The sequence below is a fragment of the Arachis hypogaea genome, chromosome 13 (genome assembly GCF_003086295.3).
Source record: "Arachis hypogaea cultivar Tifrunner chromosome 13, arahy.Tifrunner.gnm2.J5K5, whole genome shotgun sequence".
In the NCBI taxonomy this organism is placed as follows: Eukaryota; Viridiplantae; Streptophyta; class Magnoliopsida; order Fabales; family Fabaceae; genus Arachis; species Arachis hypogaea.
In genome coordinates, this window is record NC_092048.1 from 5,018,318 (window position 1) to 5,035,350 (window position 17,033).

Genomic DNA, 17,033 nt, shown 5'->3' on the forward strand with positions numbered 1-17,033 from the left:
TTTTTTGTGGATTTTTTTGTCAACGATATAAACTTTGGGGTATCATTTTACTAGTTTATTCTAGATAGTTATAAAATTTGAGTTAATTAATGAATTTTAAAAGTTATAAGGATTAAATTGATTAGCTATAAATTTTATTAGGGTGAAATCTAATTTTTATTTGATTTTAAATTTTTGTTTTTCTAAAAAATATGAATAGAAAAGATTATTTAATGGTGTGCAAAAAAATATATATGAAAGGAGATTTGTTTTTTAATTGTTGTGAAAAAAAATTCAGTTGTAATAAAAAACATAAAATAAAAAAATGGAAGGCCCACTCCACAAGAACAAACTAGCCCAAATCAATCATCAGAAACTCAACCCCAATTCAGTCATCGAAATGCCCTTGCTAAGGTAACAAACTAGCGTTACCAAGCTCAGCATTCATGATTCTTCTCATAAACTATATAAACTTTTCTTCTTTAAGATACATGCCCTATGTGAGACTTTACTCCCACCATCGCTGCTCCCAACATAATCCCCTAACCATCGCTGCTAATTCTTTTCGCCTTAATTTTGTCCCTATTGCTCCAGTAACGTTTATTTCAAATACTGACTCTCCACTAATTTTGAGAAGCTTATTTGCAGGACTTCATTTTCAATTGTAGGGGTTTGTCTGTAGCATTTATTTTTGTGACTAACTGGGATTGCAACAACGTGTCTCTGATCTTCAGCAGGTAACTGAGCTGTTGGTTTTCAAGTCTTTAGTTGGGACTTATTACCAACTTTTATAATGGTGCTATTTCCTATGATTAATTGCATATGTAAATGCTGATAAAGTAATCAACAAATCACAAAGCTCCATTAAACAAAAAATACAAGTAACAGTATTGATATAGAATAGTATGTGTAAATTATATAGTAATGTGTGATTGCAGTGTATAACAAAAAATGAATAAATGACCAAATGTACTCATGAAAGATGAAAACGCTGACAATTGTACCCATAGCAGACCGAAACTAACTTTGTACCCATTGAAGATGCGGTCCGTGTGACAGAAATACCCTGCCTTGGTTTGACACCAGCTTCGTGCTTATACGAACCTACGTGGCACTCCAAACCCCCCAAACCCCTATCTACGTGGATTTCAACGTTATTATAAGGATTAACCCATGAAGTGAAAACCCTAGGGAGTCATCTTCCCCAATTCAAACCACACCCCAGTAAATGCAATTGACTTCAACCTCATCCAGTTTCAAGTGCACATAAGGAGAGAAGAAATTTTCTCGTGAGCCCTGGCATGTCGTTGCGAAGATATAACTCTCCTGCAAGTGATGGAACTCGCAGCAGTTCATCGAGTTCGAAGAGGATGAAGGGAAAGATGCTCGACGGAAAATGCTTGTGTGGGAGGGATGTTGTGTTGATAGAGTCTGGCACCATGACAAACTCTAATAGATGGTTCATCAGATGTCCTGGGTGGGCGGTAATGTACACGCTGTGTTCTTGTTCAGGTTAGAAATCTATTTTTGACATTGTAGTTGACACTTCGGTTGGTTTATTTTTTCCAGACAAGAGATTGCAAATACTTTGTGTGGGTGGATGAAATTGAAGAAGGATGGGAGGGCCTAGCAAGAGCTTTAGCAAAAAGAAATTCCGATAAGTCTTATTCAAGGCATGAGGATGGCGTGACTGTAACGACTGGTCTGAAAAATCAGCCAGCATCGTCGATGATGTCTAGGAAATTGGAAAAATTTAGGGGTGAAGTTAGGGGGGAACTTAGGGGAATGAGACTGTTGTTCTCAACCATTGCGTTGGGGGTTGCCTTCTGTTTAATTTTTGAGTTGTATTTGGTTATGAAAGTGTAAGATGTGTATGAGTTGGGAACTTTGGTATGACATGCTGCTCAAGTGATTGTATAACTTTGATCTGGTTTTTATTAATTCTGATGCATTAACATAGGCACGAAGATTTCGATCTCTGGTAGTGTTATGTTTAGTTGTAGTTGATGCAGCCATGTAAATTGGTGTAAAGTTTATCTTGACACAATGCCATTGTAAACTCACCTGAATCTGTCTATTCCTCTTAAGGAAGCAAGTATAAGTAGAACAAGAAACATAGCAACAATATGCTTTCGGTTTCTATTCCAAGGATTCATCCAAAATAAAAAAAAGGTGCTGTCAAAAGACTGATAAAATAACCATTGTAAATAGTGGATTCTGATTCACAAAAAATAAGAGTTATGACATAAGCCAAACCAGACCATGTTTGGTTGCTCAAAAAAACACCCTGAAATCAAGTTTAACTACCTTATCCTAAACCAGACCATGATAATTACACAATACAAGAGTCTTGAGTTGCTCTTTAATATAACAAAACAACCAAATGCCAGCATCAGTTTTTGACGATCATAGTCGAGTACATTAAAAAACAAAAATATAACATTAATGAACCATGAAATTCCTATGTTGATTGAGTCTCCACACCCATGAGTTTCTATCAAAGTGGAGTTGAATTACTGCTCCCACTTGAAACACCTGTTTTTGATCCACTGAATGCGCCTTTCCTTCCACGTCCCCTGCTATGAAGTCCACCCTGACCAGCTGTTCCTTGGCCTGTAGCACCCGTAGTCACTCCAGGCGTTGGCATGAATTGCACGAACCGTCTGGATGTCCCAGCACTAGCACCTTGCAGTGGATGCGCTGTAGTTTCAGAGTTGTGTGTGGATGGGGTCGTAGTTGGTTTGTTGGCAGATGGGGTAGATGTCCCAGCACTAGTGAACAATCCTCACACTAATTTAGAAATAGGGTGAATATAAGTAGGTGTAACATAATTAACACTTTCAGCAAGCATGCATACTTTTAACATATTCAGCAAGTAACATATCAGCCATCAACATATTCAGCAAGTAACATATCAGCAAGTAACATATCAGCAGTCAGTCCGATTTTCTGAAATCTCCTATAAGCAATTAACATATGTTCACAATTACTAACATGTTGGCCACTTAACTATATACATAAGCAACTAACAATAATTCGCACCATACATCAACTGTATACATCAACTACACTAAACAGGAATAACGAAAAAGAAGAAGACTCTCTACATAATACACCAGAATTCATTGCACTAAATTAATCAAAAAAGGTACCTTCTGCATATCTGACATAAAGTTAAAGCCATTCGCCTGAAAATCTCCGACGTCCTCTTGTAGTATCTCTAGGAACCACTTCCAACTTTCTTTATTTTCTGACTCCACAATTGCATAGGCAATAGGATAGATATGATTATTTGCATCCTGTCCTATTGCTGTCAATAACTGCCCCCCGTAGTACCCTCTAAGAAGGGTCCCATCCAAACCTATTAAAGGTCTACAACCTCCAACAAATCCCTTCTTGCACACCTCAAAGCATACATATATCCTCAGAAACAAAGGATTCGAATCAGGCATAGGATTCGTATGCCTGGGGCATACGAATAATAGTAATTTTGAAGCTGAAAATAGTGCTGGGGCATGCAGGTTAAAATCTTTAATGAAATTCTTTTGAATAATTTTCTGATTGGTGCAGGCATATGAATCTTTAATGAAAGCTTTCTATAAAGTCTGAACATAACAAGGTAATATTTATACCAACTGATTTTATTTTTTCTTTTAAATAAAAAAGTGTTTTCCTTTTTCTTTTCTTAACAATTTATCTCGTTCAGTTTGGCAATCTTCCATATGGATTCCAAGCAAATACCTGGCTTGTCCCTCCATCTGTTGCCTAGTCACCTTCAAACTTTCCTGCCCTTCCTGCTGAGAACGAAAGATGGGGTGGCAATGGTGGTGGCCAAGGTAGAAATGGTGAATATGAGCTTAGACAAAGGGCTTTAGATTTTGCAGTATTGGCTTCTCTTCCCTGCAAAACTGAAGAGGAGAAAGTGGTCAGAGATAGAAAAGCTTTCCTGTTGCACAGTCGATTTGTTGATACCTCGATATTCATGGCCATCAAGGTAATACAGCATGTCATGGAATCCAATATAAAGAATGAATCAAATTCTCCAAGTTCAATTCTGCATGAAGAGTGCATGAAGAGTGCGTAGGAGACTTGTCAGTTGTTGTCAAATGCGATATTCGCAATGGAAATAGAGTTTAAGTGTTATAAGTATTTTTTCTCATTTTATTTGCATCACGAAACAAAATTGTACAATGATGATTGATTAATAAAAGAGTATAAAAATTTCATTTTGTGAATTTAATGAAATATTTTATGTTGTAGTAATTAATTTTAGTATATTTATATTGGGTATAATATAAAATAAAAAATAGTATAATATAACTAAAAAATATTACTAAAGATCTTTTGTAACATTTTTTAAGTGTTACAAAAAATATCTACGGTAACATATTTCTAAGTGTTACAAAAAATATCTATGATAATATTTTTCTAAAAGTTACATAAAATATATATTGTAATATTTTTTAAGTGTTACAAAAACTATCTATCGCAATATTTTTCTAAGTGTTACCAAGAAATATCTATCGTAACATTTCTCAAAATATTACTATAGAATATTTTTTGTAACATTTTTACTAAATGTTATAAAATCTTTAGAAAAATGTTAGTAAAACTCTTTAATAATATAGGGTATATTTAACATTTGTTAAAATATTACTAATATATATAGGTAACATTTTAATATAATTTGGTAACATTTTTTAAATGTTAGTAAAAGTCAATTATGTAGTAGTGGTGTTATATAGTATTTCATTTTATGATTCATGAACGTAAGTTTTAGAGTCAAGTATGCTCATGTGGTGCACTCTGATACTAGTCTACATGTTACCAGGGGCGCAGGTACATATAAGTAAAGGGGGGCAATGCCCCCTCCCCCCAAATTTTAGTTTTTATTTTAAAAAAAAAATTAGTCTGGTCCCCCCTTTCTTTATTTCCCAGCCCCCTCTCTTTTTGTTCCATAACTTTTCCAAAACCCCCCTTTAATTCGTACAAAAAATCCAGCCCAATAGCCCATTTCCTATCCCTTTTTTAATTTCTCAGCCCCTATCCCTTTTTTTATTTCCTAGCGTACAATCAATTTTTCCATCCCTTTTTTTATTTCCCAGCGTACAACGAGTCTCTCCCTCTCCCCCTTTTTGTCTTGGCTTTCCAAAATTTCAGGTAACAATTTTTCCTATTCTTCTTCTTCTTTATCTCTTTAATCTTCTTATCTTTTACGGTTTTACCTCTTTGTCTCTTTTTTTTTTCATTTTTTGCAGATTAAAAAAAAGATAGTAGTTCAACAAGTGATTCTTTACTCCTCTTTCTCAAAAAAAGTTCTATTTTTATTCTTTTTTATATATTTAGTTATTTACTTAATTAGTTAATTTATTATTATTTGTTAATTAAGTTTATGTTATTATATGTTAGTTTGTATATTTAGTTTTTTTATTAGTTAACTATTTAATTACAATTTTATATTATTTATACTAGGATATTAGTATTATTGTTCTGAATTTTAATATTTTATTTTAAATTGAAATATAATTTTTATATTTTATAAATATTTAGACTGTGATTTACACTTTTTGCTAAATATATTTTTAATTATAGGAACTTATTTGGCCATTTGAATTATGAGTAAGTTCAAAACCATTGATACATTTTTTAAAAGAAAAGATCAAGAGAATGAAGATGCTTCTACTATTACTACTCCAATACTTGAGGGGTCATCAAATTTTATTACTTCAAGTTCTCCATTGAATAGCTCAAAGCGTCCACGACTTCTTCCAAATCAACTAGATGTTTTTCGTTTGGAAAGAGATCCTGGAATGCCACCAATGATTTGGAAGTTTCCTCCAAATAAAAGAGATGAAATCCGTCGGGCTTATATTAAAGTTGGGCCAAATCAACCAATTCTTGATAATTATCCATTTTCTGGTGATAAAAGTCATCGTCGCTTTCAAGCTTCATGGTTTAAATTGTTCCCATCTTGGTTAGAATATTCTATAGAAGATGATGCTATATATTGTTTTCCGTGCTTTCTTTTTGCTAAGGAACCTTCAATCAATACGAGTTCAAATGCTTTTATTGAGAATGGTTTCAGAAATTGGAAGAAAGTAAATAGTAGAAAAGAATGTGCTCTTTTAAATCACATTGGCAAAGGTCCTAACTCATTCCATCATAAGGCACTGAAATCATGTGATGATTTGATGAAACAATCACAACATATTGACAGACTTCTTCGTAAGCAAACATCAGAAGAGATTGAAAAGAATCGAATTCGACTAGGAGCATCTATAGATTGCATTAGATGGTTGGCATTTCAAGGTTGTGCATACAGAGGACATGATGAAAGCCAAAGTTCAAGCAACAGAGGTAACTTTTTGGAAATGTTGAAATTTTTGGGATCTTACAATGAAAGAGTGAAAAAGAATATTTTGGAAAATGCTCCAAAAAATGCTAAGTATACTTCAAATGATGTCCAAAAAGAAATTCTACATATTCTTGCTACTAAGGTGAGAAATTCAATTAGAGAAGAGATTGAAGATGCCAAATTTTGTATTATTGTTGATGAAGCTATAGATGAATCTAAAAAGGAGCAAATGGCCATTGTTTTGAGATTTGTTACTCTAGATGGTTTTGTTAAAGAGAGATTCTTTGATCTTGTGCATGTCGCTGATACTTGTGCAACAACTTTAAAGAAATAATTGATTTCTGTCCTTTCTCATTATAATATCCAAGTTGAAAATATTAGGGGTCAAGGGTATGATGGTGCTAGCAACATGCGGGGTGAGTGGAATGGTTTGTAAACTTTGTTTCTTAAAGATTCTCCACAAGCATACTATGTGCATTGTTTTGTTCATAGGTTACAATTAGCATTGGTGGCAGCTTCAAGAGAGGTACTTCAAATTCATGAATTTTTTATTCAATTAAACTCTATTGTCACTATTGTTAGTGCTTCTTCAAAAAGACATGATCAATTACAAGAAGTTCAAGCAATTGAAAATGCAAACTTGGTTGCTCAAAATGAATTAGAAACAGGCAAAGGTGCGAATCAAATAAGCACTTTACAAAGAACTGGGGATACTCGATAGAACTCTCACTTTAATTCTATTTGCAGTTTGGTAAAAATGTTTACTGCTACCAACATTGTTCTCAATAATATCATTGAAGACGGGACAACTTATGCACAAAGAGGTGAGGCTTATGATGTTAGTAAAATATTATTGTCATTTGAATTTGTTTTCACTTTGCACTTGATGAAAGAGATTATGGGAATCACTAATGTTCTTTGCCAAGCACTGCAACAACAATCTCAAGATATTCTTAATGCAATGCATATTGTTTCTACATTAAAGTTACTTCTTTAACAATTAAGAGATGGTAGATGGTGCAATTTTCTTGCAAATATTAAAGATTTTTGTGAAAAACATGAAATTGAAGTCCCTAATATGAGTGCACAATATGTTTTTGGAAGAGGTCGATCTTGTCAACCAAGTGTGACAGTTGAGCATCATTATCGAATAGATGTATTCTTGGCAACAATTGACTCTCAAATACAAGAGTTGAATAGTAGATTTAATGAGCAAATAATAGAGCTTTTGACTTTGAGTTGTGCTTTGGATCCTAAGGACAATTTCAAATCATTTAATATTGAAGAAATTAGCAAGTTAGCAGAGAAGTTTTATCCCCTTTGACTTTCCTTCTAATGAGCTAAATATTTTGAAATCTCAGTTGCAACATTATCAGCATGATATACCAAATCATTTGAAAGGTATTGGTACACTTTCTGAATTGTGCAACAAGTTGAAAGAAACGGGAAAATCAAGAACTTATCACATGGTTGATAGATTAATACATCTTGTTTTGACTCTACCAGTGTCTACAGCAACAACAGAAAGAGCTTTTTTCAACAATGAAAATTGTTAAGACAAGACTCCGAAGTAAGATGGCTGATGAATTTCTTGCAGACAATTTGGTCATCTATATAGAAAAAGAATTAGCAGCTATTTTTGATACAAATTCAATTATAGATGATTTTGAAAATAGAAAAAAACGTCAGATAGCCTTTTCATGATATAAAACTGTAAGTGATAATTTTTATATATTATTGTCTTACTTTGATTGAGATTATATATTTATTTTTTTTTAATTTTATCAATAGAAATAGTAATATAAAATATAACACCGCCCCCCTTAAATAGTTAGCCTAGCTCCGTCCCTGCATGTTGATGCTATTTTTGAAAAATATTATGTATTAAATAATTGGATTTGTTAATGATTAATTATGATGAGAGAGACACAAAAAAATGATTAATTATGGTGAGATTTGTCAATTATTATTATATTATTCTACAACAGGTTATGGTGAAATTTGTTAATTATCATTATATTATTCTATAACAGATTGCATTATAGCGTCAAACATGCTGACATAAATACATAATGCGTTATGGTGATAGTTTGCATACATTTTTTTTCTCAATCATATTTTAAAAAAGCATTATGTAATTAATCGTACACAACTTAATATTTAATAATTAATCATATTGAGATTCATTAATAATTCTAATATTCTATTTCGTATCTTTTTAATAATTATCATTATTCTTTCTTATATTTTCGTGGATCAATAATTTTAATTTTTTTTATCTTATATTCTTCTAAAAAATATCATGATTCTTTTTTATATTTTGTGAATGTTATTATAGTATTTTGTTTTTATCATTCATGAGCTTAAGTTTTAGAGCAAAGTATGCTAAACATAGTGCGTTCTAGTGCTGGTCTACATATTGATTCTATTTTAAAAATATATTATGTATTAAATAATTAAATTTGTTAATATTTATTGATTAATTACAATGAAATTTGTCAATAATTGTAATATCTATATCATATCTTTTTAATAATGATCTTTTTTTCTTATATCTCTATAAATATTATATATATCTTTTAAATAATTTTTAATTTTTTCTTTACAATGTTTTGAATATATAGTATATTTTTTATTTTTGTCTATTAAATTTATCTAAATATTTAGAGAACTAATTGTTAATATTTTTTAATAATATATTATTATTTTCTACTACTTAAATTAATATTTTCTGCTACCCGAGTTTTGTTATTATTATTATTATTATTATTATTATTATTATTATTATTATTATTATTATTATTATTATTATTATTATCTTGATAACATTTAATAAATACATATAAATCTGCTTTAAAATATTTTAGTTTATTTTTTCTTATAAACATTGAGTTATTTGTTTATTGCATGCTACACCTTTTCTTTATTAAGTATAAATATTTTGTGAATTTCTTTATTTTATAGATTGTTTGGTGTAACACCTTACTACACAGAGTTTTACGCTTAAGTCGTAGAACAGAGATAGTGTGGTGTTACGGACCTCTAAACAGTAATATATATATATAATAGTGGAAAAAGATAATATACTAGGAGCCTTGAAAAACAGGTAAAACAAAATCGCAAAATAAAAAGCGCAATGCTCAACGGAAGGGATTACTTGCGTGCTAAGAAACCTAATAGGAACATGATAAAGATAAGCAAAAGAATAAAGGAAAGCCAAGGAAACAGCATAACTAGCCCCTGACTCAGCCTGCGAAACTAAGGCTGGCCGGAGGACATATATATACATATAAACATACAAAAGTATCCCCAAAATACACCAAAATACTAAAGTAAACTCCTATCTCTCCCTCAACCTCTAAGAGGAGCAGCATACATAAGTTACTTGGAGAGTAAGCTAAATACATATATACATATATATATAAACAGAAAACCAAAATACACCCAAGGACTACTTCGCTTCCCAGGATCCAGACGCCTAGCGAGGAGCCTCTCGACCTGCATCTGAAAAATAACAATACAATATGGAATGAGAACCGGAGGTTCTCAGCATGGTAAAAGTACCACACGTATAATAAATAAGGTCCTAAGAATGCCATAGGCAATCCTAGAACTCCGTTATTCAGTTATCCAACTTAAGTACTAAACAGAAGCCATAAACAGGGGTAGGTATTCTAAATCTACCTAACTTACTCAAGTCCAATCCTAACCTAACACCAAACCATTTCTCCATCTCCTCCATCCCTCCATCATCCATAATGCAACAGAAACAAGCAACAAAGCAAGTTCACGCACAAGTAATGAGCAGATAGTACAAATAGCAAGTATAACAGGTAGCAGGGGATATATATCAATTAGGCAAACCCAGGAAATGTATAGCAATCAAAACAAACAAATGCATATGATGCATGCCTGTCCTATGGCTAATGAGGCCCATCTGTCGGTTATCCAGCCAACCCGACAAATCCGAAAACCTTAGACTGTCCCCCGTCGCGCATCCCCAAGAGTCTATGCATAGAGTTCACATTCATTCATCATATAATCACTCAATGGGGCTATCCATACCGGAGAATTTATACGTGTCCGGTCACCCTTACGACGTAGGATCAATAGAGTATCGAGATTCAACCTGGAACATGTGGTGGCGAGCCACGGCTTTTACCCAGGGAAACTCGTATCTCAAATATCATTATTCATAAGCCATGGAAATTATTATCAATACATCATCAAATATCAAGCCTTAGCGTTAAACTTCGTTAACATTCTTATTTTCTTCATAAAAGCCACCATTTACAACTTTCTTCACCCTCAAGTTATCTTGTTTTTCTAGCTTCTTTTATCTACTGGACCTAGAACCATACTTTAAGCCTTAAAGGGAAGAAAATGGAGGTTTAGAAGTGGTAAATTTGTTTAAAAACAGTCAAAACCGGTTTTTGCAGCAGGCAGCATCCACGCGTACGCGTAGGCCACGCGCACGCGTGGAGCGTACATCAAGTCACGCGTACACGTGAGTCATGCGTACGCGTGAATATGCACACACGCGTACGCATGCGTCGCCAAAATTTCATGCCACGCGTATGCGTGGATGGGTATTTTTAAAAAATGGGCAGAATGCCCATAAAGCATTCTGCAACCAGTTTGCCACCCTGCAACACAGCTTTATACACCAAACTTGCAGCGTCCATAACTTTGTCTACGAAATTCCATTTTTCACAAAATGGATATCAATTAAAAGCTCTTAAAACCATCCATTATTTGCAACAATTAATTATAAAACTCACCTAATTAATCAATTTTAAAAATTTTAAGGATTAAATTGATTAGCTAGATAATTTATTAGTGTTAAATTTAATTTTTGTTTGATTCTAAAGTATTTTTTAAAGATGAAAAAAATTATTGAATAGTTGTTAAAAAAAGTATTCCATCGTTTAATAGTTGTGCAAAAGAAAATATATGAACGAAAAAGATTGTTTAATTGTTAAAAAAAATTCAACTGTAATCTACCTCTAAAGTTTTTATTAAAAAAAGAATAGTTAAAAAAGAAAAAATGATGGTTTATGAGCAAGACATACCAAGCTATGTGGGCCAAGGGTGCAGCAGCCTGTTAACCCTTTGCCCTCCAGCCTACGCCCAAGTTCCGAGGCCCAACTTTCAACTTGGAGAGGACAGGACAGCATATTGCAAATCCATTTAGCCCTATCAAGAATATTCAAGCCCATGTTCCATCACAATAATATTCCCACTCAGGTCACAAGCTCGTATTATCAAGTTCGAAAAATATTACACCTTCTCATAAGTTTTATAAACCCATGTGCTTTAATATATATGACCGAAGTGAGACTTGTCAAGCGAAGAACTTAGAACAATGTTATAAATATTTGAATAAAAAATTTGATCTCTAAAATCTATTTTTAGAATATATATATATTATTCTTTTCGTCTCATTTTTAAATCTTTTAGAAGCTTATTTGTTGTTAATATTTTTTGTGAATTTTTTTGTCAACAATATAAAATTTTGAGTACCATTTTAGTAGTTTATTCTAGATAGTTATAAAACTCGACTTAATTAATAAATTTTAAAAGTTATAGGGATTAAATTGATTAGTTATAAATTTTATTAGTGTGAAATTTAATTTTTATTTGATTTTAAAATTTTATTTTTCAAAAAATATAAATAGAAAAGATTATTTAATGGTTGTGCAAAAAAAAAATAGTATATTATGAGAGATCTTTTTTTAATTGTTGTAAAAAAAAATTCAGTTGTAAATAAAAACAAAAAAATGAAAGGCCCAATCCACTAGGCCATGCGGTCTGAGAAAGCAGTGACCTGTTGTTCCTCTATATTGTCATGAGTCAAGCTCGGTGCTCTATACTTAGAGCTAACAGGACAGCAAGCCCAAATCCGCCACACTAATGCCCCTACTTAGGAAACAAGCTAGCGTTACCAAGCTTGAAAAAGCAGTTTCTCTTCTCCTAAACAATATAAACTTCTGTTCTTTAATAGGCATATGTGAGACTTTACTCCTACCATCGCTGGTCCCACCATAAACCCCTAACCCTCTTCTCGGCGGTGACTCTGACTTCCCTCGCAAGTCCTCCGTGGATTCTCCCTCCGTCGCTGCAAACCCGTGACCTCTTCCGCTGCCACCACTGGTTTTCTTTTACTCCGTCAGGTGCCACCACTGTTCCTTGTCTTGACAGGTAAATCTCCTTAATTCAGAATTGCTTTCGATTTTTTATTTCACCATTCTGAATCTGATCCTTCTTTGTTGAAATTATTTTCTATCGCACTGCATCGTCATCCACTCACATTGGCGTTCCTATCACTCTATTTCATTTTGTTGTTTCTCTGTTATATTGGTTTATAGGTCTCTCTGGTAATTGAAAAGGAAAAAAAAGTCAATAATAAAGGGTGAAGAAAAAAGAAAAGAAATCAGAGATAAGAGAAAATGGCTACACTAGGTGGCAATCGTGTGGTTGAAGGAAGCCAGAACAGCATTGAGATCCAGAACCTTGCTCACTTTGCTCTTGAAGAACATAACAAAAAATCAGTTCTTCTTCTTCGTCTTCTACTTCTATATTTCTAATTTTTTTTCAGATAAAATATATAATTCATTTTAATTTGGGTTATTTTTGTCACTTTATTAAAGTCTTGTGCTTTATGTTAGTATGTTAGTGGGGTTATTATTCAAAATTGGGTTATTTTCTATGTGTAATAATAAGGGAGATTCTTATTTAAGAATTAATACTTGTATGATTTGAAGTATTATTTTTAGTTCGAATGAATTGAGAAAATACAAGTGATTAATATTTTTGTATTTGAATAATATGTTTATAATTTCTAATTTCTGCTGCAGAATTCAAGCTTGGAGCTTGTGAGGGTGATAAGTGCAAAGGAGCAAGTAGTTGCTGGAAGCATATATGAAATAACTATGGAGGCAAAAGATGGTGATGAGAAGAAACAAGTTTATGAAGCCATGGTTGAACTTCAAGGAGCTGCAAGAGTTCAAGCTTGTTACTGATGATGATGATAATGAAAATGATAATGCTGCTTCAGTGTCTAGACCACTTATCTAGCTATGTATTTAATTTTCACTAATATATGTATGGAATAAATGTAGCTATGCTCTGAAATACTATAATGGGTGTAATATTATTAATATATCATCAATAGAATGTATAAAAAGTTAAAAATTACTTATTGATGGAACATGGAAGTTATAATTGAGAGTATGGTGACATTTACTTGCTGATTTGCATTATTGTTTGCTTTACAACGAAAAATTTTCTGTTTGAGTTTCTTTATGACCTTAAAACAGCTAACTAAAGTACTATAGTGTAAAGAAAATAAAACTAAACTACCAATAGAAGTTGTTATTTTTTGCTAATATTTTAATTATTAGACTGATTTTTTAGTTTTGTAATTCGATAATATATTTTTAATTTATTTTTTAAAATATTATTTGTTAATTGCTAATAAAAAATAATAAATTTTACTATTTTTTTTTGTGACTAAAAAAAACATAAAAATCACTTAAGTCAGAGAGGACATCTTTTCTTCTTAATAATCTCTTCAACAACACTATAAAAGAAGAGAAATTCAGAATAAGATAGATTATATTTAATTGTTATCTTTACTAAAAGATTAACAATTGAGTTCGATGTTCTCTGAATCAAATGAATGTGGACTACATAGTTTTGCTGCAACATCTCACCAATCTTACAGAAAATGTCATTGTTATCCATTCGCATTATAGCAAATTCTTTGTTTATAATAAGATAAGCCTCTAAATAATTTGTTTCACATAAGCCTCCTTATTCCTACTTTTTCAGGCCAAACAAAGACCCATTCAAATTGCATAAAGTTCACACCATTTTATGAGTCCTACCAGAATACTTGCAACATAACTCGTCAATCACTAGCCAAATGGTATTGCTCAAAAAGACTAGCAACGTAATTTAGCTTAACTACATTGATAGGAGGATGGCACCAAAAATCAATCAAAGAGATATCATTAGTCACTTGGTTAGTATGCTTAACAATATCATATTCAGCCGCATAATATATAATAAATATGAGAACCTTATCCTTGTTCCAACTGACATTTTGATTAAAAATATCATTGTTTCTATCTCTTTAAATTCACTAAAGTCTTGCAATAAAGACCATTTCTCTGATCTGAAGATTAACACGAAAACAACCCCAAAAATCCAAAGATACATCCCCACTTTTCATTTCCACCCTCAAGCTATTCTAAATATATTTAATTTGATGGGAAAAAGACAGATAGGTCCCTAACTTTTTAAATTTTTGACAAATACATTCCTGACAAAATTTAAATACAAAAAAGTTCCTAACTTTAACAAACAGGGGACAATTTAGTCTTTCCGTCTATTTGCCTCTCATACACCAAACGAAACTGGTTGACGTGGCTGAAACGGTGTCCAGGTGTCCGTTACAGTGCCACGTTGGAAGGGGAATAAAGTTCGAAGGACAAATAAGTCCTTGACGTCATTTTGCAAATAAAGTTTGAAGGACAAATAAGTCTTTGAGAATTTAGTTCATTATACTTCTATTATGCTTCTATTATGAGAATTTAGTTTATAAAATTATACTTGTATTTTGAAATCTAGTTAACTTGTATTCTGCAATTTAAATTATTTGTATTAAAATTGTAGAAATTGGGCTTGTTCTGTTTCTACTTTTTTTTTTTTTTAAATTGCATTAGTTCAATTTTAATGCATTTGTGTATTATATTAGAATTTATTAAATTGCATTAGTTTAGTTTTCATCATACCAGTGGCATTAGTTAGCATGAGTTCATTTATACATCAAGTTAACATTAGTTCATTTGTGCATCATTCATTTATTAAGTTAGCATTAGTGCATTTGTGTATTATATTAGAACTAGTATTATTATCCATAATAACATTACGAGAATATTTTTTTTTTAAATTATAATTCACTTTGTTCTAACAGTATAAACTATGCATGGCACAAAAGATTTATAAAATCAAACTATTTTTACAAAAAAAGTCTTAAGTTGACAAAAGTCTCTGACTAAGAAGACCAAGATATCTGCAGATAAAAAATTAAATAATAAGACTTTTAGTTATTATTTTTATATGAAAAAGTCTAATTTTTTATTAATAATTAATTTTAACATTCGTTATCTAAAATTTAAAATAATTTAATGTGTATACTTTTACATTTAAAATATTTTAATTGTAAAAACATATTTGATGACATATTTTGATTTGTCAAATTACTAATATAAAATATAATTATATATAGAGTAAAAATAGTAAAGAGAAATAGAAAAATGGAGAGAGGTAGATCATAGATGAGAGAATTTAGGAAAAGAGTTTATTAATTTTGAAAAAAAAAATATTTTTTCTCAATTTTAATAAGAGTGTCATGTGACACATTTGATTATTAAATTAGATAGTAATATATGATACATAATATAGGTATATTTCAATTGGATAGTAATATATGATACATATAGAAGCATAATGAACTAAATTCTCAAGGACCTATTTGTCCTTCGAACTTTATTTGCAAAATGACGTCAATGACTTATTTATCCTTCGAATTTTATTGCACCAGACACTTGGACACAGTTTCAGCCACGTCAGCCAGTTCTGTTTGGTGTATGAGAGACAAATAGACGGAAGGACTAAATTGTCTTCCGTTTGTTAAAGTCATGAACTTTTTTGTATTTAAATTTTGTAAAAAATGTATTTGTCAAAAATTTAAAAAGTCAGAGGCTTATATGTCTTTTTTCCTAATTTTATTATAATATTTGAGACAATGTCCTATGGTTTCATACGTTCGTTGCACTTAGTGATAAACATCTGTGATTATTAAATATCTGCGGAAATAATAGCTAACAGTCAAAATAATGAGAAGTGTCAGAGGTAAGTAACTTTTGTGATTTGTAGTCATTAAATAACTATTAATAATGATTTTAATTGTGTAAAATTGGTCTGAAATTTCATCTAATAGCTCATTTTTTCTTACTAATTACATATGGACCAAAATTTAAAAAAGTTTTTAACCCTCTAAACTTTTCCAAAAATAATACCATAAAAACAGCCAAATTTAGTCCCTTGACCTTCTCAAGAATACTCGTACCCTAGAGTCACAACCAATTTTTATTGGAATCCTATGCAAAAATCTCTTAATAGTATTATAGGTCTAGAAACAAAGTATCAAATAAATTTTGGAGTAAAACCAAAAGTAATTTTTGAAATTCGCTGTGCTCTAAAAAGATTTTCAAAATTTCCATTATACTAATTTAATTCTTGATATTAGAAAAATACATTATATTAGTCTCATTTTCGTTTTCTGTAAAGGTAGTAACATGTACAAGATTAACTTAGGGCAATTTTTCAAATCCCAGAAATTAAATTAATATAATTAAAATCTTAATAAATTTTTTAGTGTAAATCTCACATGTCTCTTTTAAATTTAATTTATTAGTTTTTTTTTATTTTTTTTAATTAAAAATAAAGAGATTTAAATTAATAACTTTTTAAATGAGTATGAAAAGATGATGCTATTTGAATTATAATTCTTTGACAAATTTAACTTATTGGTTATTACGTATTAAAAATATTTAAAACTTATTAGTTACTAGTTTATTACAATGAAAACTAAGTCAACTACGATTTAATTAAACAGAAAAAGGGGTAA

General features: G+C 31.2%; 1 protein-coding gene and 1 pseudogene across 1 annotated transcript; both read left to right on the forward strand.

The window, feature by feature from the left end:
- Positions 1-5,594: 5,594 nt before the first annotated feature.
- Positions 5,595-6,668, forward strand: LOC112732480 (uncharacterized). The gene has a single exon (XM_025781225.1). It carries the CDS (start codon positions 5,595-5,597, stop codon positions 6,666-6,668), a length of 1,074 nt encoding a protein of 357 aa, XP_025637010.1.
- A 5,541-nt stretch (positions 6,669-12,209) lies between these two features.
- On the forward strand, positions 12,210-13,544 carry LOC112736672 (cysteine proteinase inhibitor-like; annotated as a pseudogene).
- The last annotated feature ends 3,489 nt before the right edge of the window (positions 13,545-17,033 follow it).